General features: G+C 39.4%; 1 protein-coding gene across 1 annotated transcript; it reads left to right on the top strand.

Annotated features, from left to right (window-relative positions):
* The first annotated feature begins 395 nt into the window (after nucleotides 1-395).
* Nucleotides 396-2715, top strand: LOC111407187 (protein FAR1-RELATED SEQUENCE 5-like). Its single transcript, XM_023036528.1, has 2 exons — nucleotides 396-2219; nucleotides 2554-2715. Exons 1-2 carry the CDS (start codon nucleotides 396-398, stop codon nucleotides 2713-2715), a joined length of 1986 nt encoding a protein of 661 aa, XP_022892296.1.
* The last annotated feature ends 890 nt before the right edge of the window (nucleotides 2716-3605 follow it).

Below are 3605 nucleotides of genomic sequence, written 5' to 3'. Positions count from 1 at the left end.
CAAGCCTTTGATTTATCTTTGTTTTGGTAATGAGCAGGTTCCCCTGGTTCTGGACTGTGAGCTGGACATTGATTTAGAAGCGGAGCAGTGGCTTTCGTGGTTGATTTTCATCTTTATTCACATTGATAATTTTTCCTAATCTGTAGTTCATCGTTGGTTTTCGTATTTGTTAAGTATGTAGCTGCTAATGTTAATGAAATTGTCAATTAATAAAATGTCATACAGACAATTTTCAACTGGACTTTGAGCCATGCATGGAATAGTTGGGCTTCACTCAATTACATTAATTTCGTGAAACTATTAAAATGTTCTTACTTCAGTGTTTTTGATTTGTATACATCCTCACATAGTAGAAAGTGACATGTTTAATATCTTCCTGTCCAGAGGCAGAAGGCATGGTGGAATCCGGTGAGTTGTTGGTGGAGTCTGATGATGAGAATGTGGAGAACAACATGATCATTCTGGACGATGAAAATATTGGAGTTGATGATCTGATAGTGCCTGCAGTTGGTATGAAATTCAAAGATGAAACGGAAGTCTTCGACTTTTATAAAAGATATGGTTATGCCGTTGGTTTCCCAGTTCGGAAACGAAATTCGAAAAAAGACGACGACGGGGTTTTGAGATATGTGACCTTGACATGTAGTCGTGAAGGTCGTCGAAGTAGTACTACAAGCGGTTCTTTGAAGCCTCAACCAACAATTCAGACTGATTGTAAAGCGAGGATCTCTGCATCTTTCGATGTACTTGGTACCTGGAGAATAAATACAGTCCACCTTGAGCATAATCATAAAACCAGTCCTTCAAAGTCCAGATTGTATCGTTGTAATAGAGAATTGAGTGCACAAGTAAAGCGGAGGCTTGAAGTTAATGATACGGCAGGAATTCCATTGCACAAAAGTTTTAACTCTGCCGTTGTTGAAGCAGGTGGGTATGAGAACTTGACATGCGTAGAAAAGGACTGTCGGAACTATATTGAACAAGTGCGGCGACTAAGACTCGGAGAAGGAGATGCCGTAGCCATACAGTCCTACTTTTCAGAAATGCAAGTGCGATGCTCGGGCTTTTACTTTAGTATTGATTTGGACGACGAATCGCGGTTGAAGAATGTGTTTTGGGCGGACTATCGATGTAGGCAAGCATATAGGGAGTTCGGGGATGTTGTTACGTTCGATACCACTTACCTCACAAATAAGTATGACATGCCCTTTGCCCCTTTTGTTGGCGTAAACCATCACGGCCAATCAACACTGCTTGGATGTGGTTTGATATCGAATGAGGACACGAACACTTTTGTGTGGCTGTTCAGGACATGGCTTAAATGCATGCATGGTCAACCTCCGCATGGAATAATTACCGATCAGGACAGGGCTATGCAAAATGCTATTGAGGTTGTTTTTCCACATACAAAACACAGGTGGTGTTTATGGCATATTTTGAAGAAATTACCTGAGAAGTTTGGATATCACGTGGATAAGGGTTTGATATTCTCGACTATTCATGAATTGGTATATGATTCACAATTTATTGAACAATTTGAACAAGGTTGGAGAGTAATGATCGATACGTTTGAGTTGCATGACAATGACTGGTTGTCGGGATTGTATGAGAATAGAGGACGTTGGGTTCCTTGCTACTTCAAAACAACGTTTTGGGCTGGGATGTCGACAACACAGCGAAGTGAGAGTATGAACGCCTTCTTTGATGGTTATGTGCATGCCAAGACTTCATTGAAACAATTCGTCGAACAGTATGAAAGAGCACTACGAAATAAGGTTGAAAAGGAATTTCAGGCTGATTTTAAGTCTTTTTCACAGATGGTACCATGTGCTACAACATATGAAATGGAAAAGCAATTTCAGTCAGTCTACACCATTTCCAAATTTCGAGAAGTTCAAGCTGAGTTTACGGGAAAAGTGTACTGTGACCTTATATCTGCTTCGCAGGGACATTTTGGGATGACGTATGAAGTACGAGAGGATGTTGTGTGTGGCAATCGCCGAACCAAAAAGACATTTCGAGTAGTCCTTCAGAAAGATACATGTGACATTACTTGCAGCTGCCACCTGTTCGAGTTTCGGGGAATAATTTGCAGACACACGATCGCAGTGTTGATTCGTAATGATGTTACCATACTACCGAGCCGCTACATATTGAGGAGATGGAGGAGAGACGTAAGTAGAGCACATACGAGGGTACCAGTTAATTACGTTGGTTTGGTAAGTACTCCTGGGCAATTGAGGTATGACAATATGTGTCAAGCGTTCTCCTCGGTTGCTGACCTTGCAGCAGACGATGAAGTCCGCTCACGTGCGGTAATGAATTGGATTGAAGTGATAAAGAAAGAGCTTACAGGCTTGTGACGGGACGTCAAAAGGTAATATTTATAGATATACTTATTCTATGTTGAAACCCAAATTCGAAATAATTTAATTACGAGAAGTTAATTGGAATAAATGTCACCTAATGAGGGCAGTTAAGGACTACATGTTTAATTTATTTTGTGAAGGCAATTGAGCTTGGACTAATACTTGTAGTATATTCTTTGTACAGCCCAGTGGTAGGGAGAGGTTTTGTGCACCTAGCATTAACTCTGGCCAGTTGGTTTCTGTTACTTTTCTGGATTTTGATGAGCTTTTGCAAGATTTTATGACTAGCCAGTTTCTGGTAGCTTTGCTGGATTCAACATATGCAGACAAGGATTTTATTCAATGAAATATTTAGCAGAGGAATGTATGCTTACTTTTTTGGTTAAAAGCATAGGAATTCTGTGGAAGTGATAGCCACTTTTGTTAAACGAATGTCAAGTCATTTCAATTCGTTAGTATTACATCAATGTTGGTTTGCTAGGTCTTTTGTAATGTGCGTATTAACCACATTTTTATCAACTACATTATGAATTGATTATCATAATGTTTTAATTTATTGGTTATTTAGCATACGGTTGTGTGATGAATATGATGATGGCGTCGATTAATAAACACCATTGCATGGAGTTGCGAATTATGATACAAACGAAAGTGGTTCATTCACTTAATACACACACGAAATCCCCTAAAGCTAGTCAAACATTAGACACTGCTCAAGCCGACCCTTTTCCTTTTGCATTTGCGTTTGCAATGCCTTTTCCCTTGTGGATCATCACATTCACAGAAATACGTATTTCTTCTTCGTCGTTCAATCTTACTTGAGATTGGAACACGCGGGCCATATCATCAGATGTTTCCTTCGCCATTTCTTCACCCTTGGTAATGTTGACGTCTTATTGTACAATCGATGAAGAAGTGTCCCTTGCTCCTGCACCTGTGACGTACGCCAGAATTCTTCCCACCCATTCTGAGAACACAATGACAGAGAAAATTATGACTTCGAATACCATAACAAATGAAAATCGAACAACCTTTTTACTGCAAATAGCCAAAGCATACCACTTTCAAATAGACATCGTTGAAACAGATCATACGTTTTGCAACTAGAAAGAATTTTTAAATTTTCAAGAATCAGACATGAACATTTCAACATGCAAGAAAGTCTGATGATTTTTGTGCTTCAAGCTCACTGCATCAATCAATTTTCTGTCCAATGATTTGTGTGAAAAACTCATT

Source organism: Olea europaea, chromosome 1, assembly GCF_002742605.1.
Source record: "Olea europaea var. sylvestris chromosome 1, O_europaea_v1, whole genome shotgun sequence".
NCBI lineage: Eukaryota > Viridiplantae > Streptophyta > Magnoliopsida > Lamiales > Oleaceae > Olea > Olea europaea.
The sequence above is the reverse complement of the archived record's forward strand: the minus strand, read 5'-3'. Positions and strand labels throughout refer to the sequence as shown.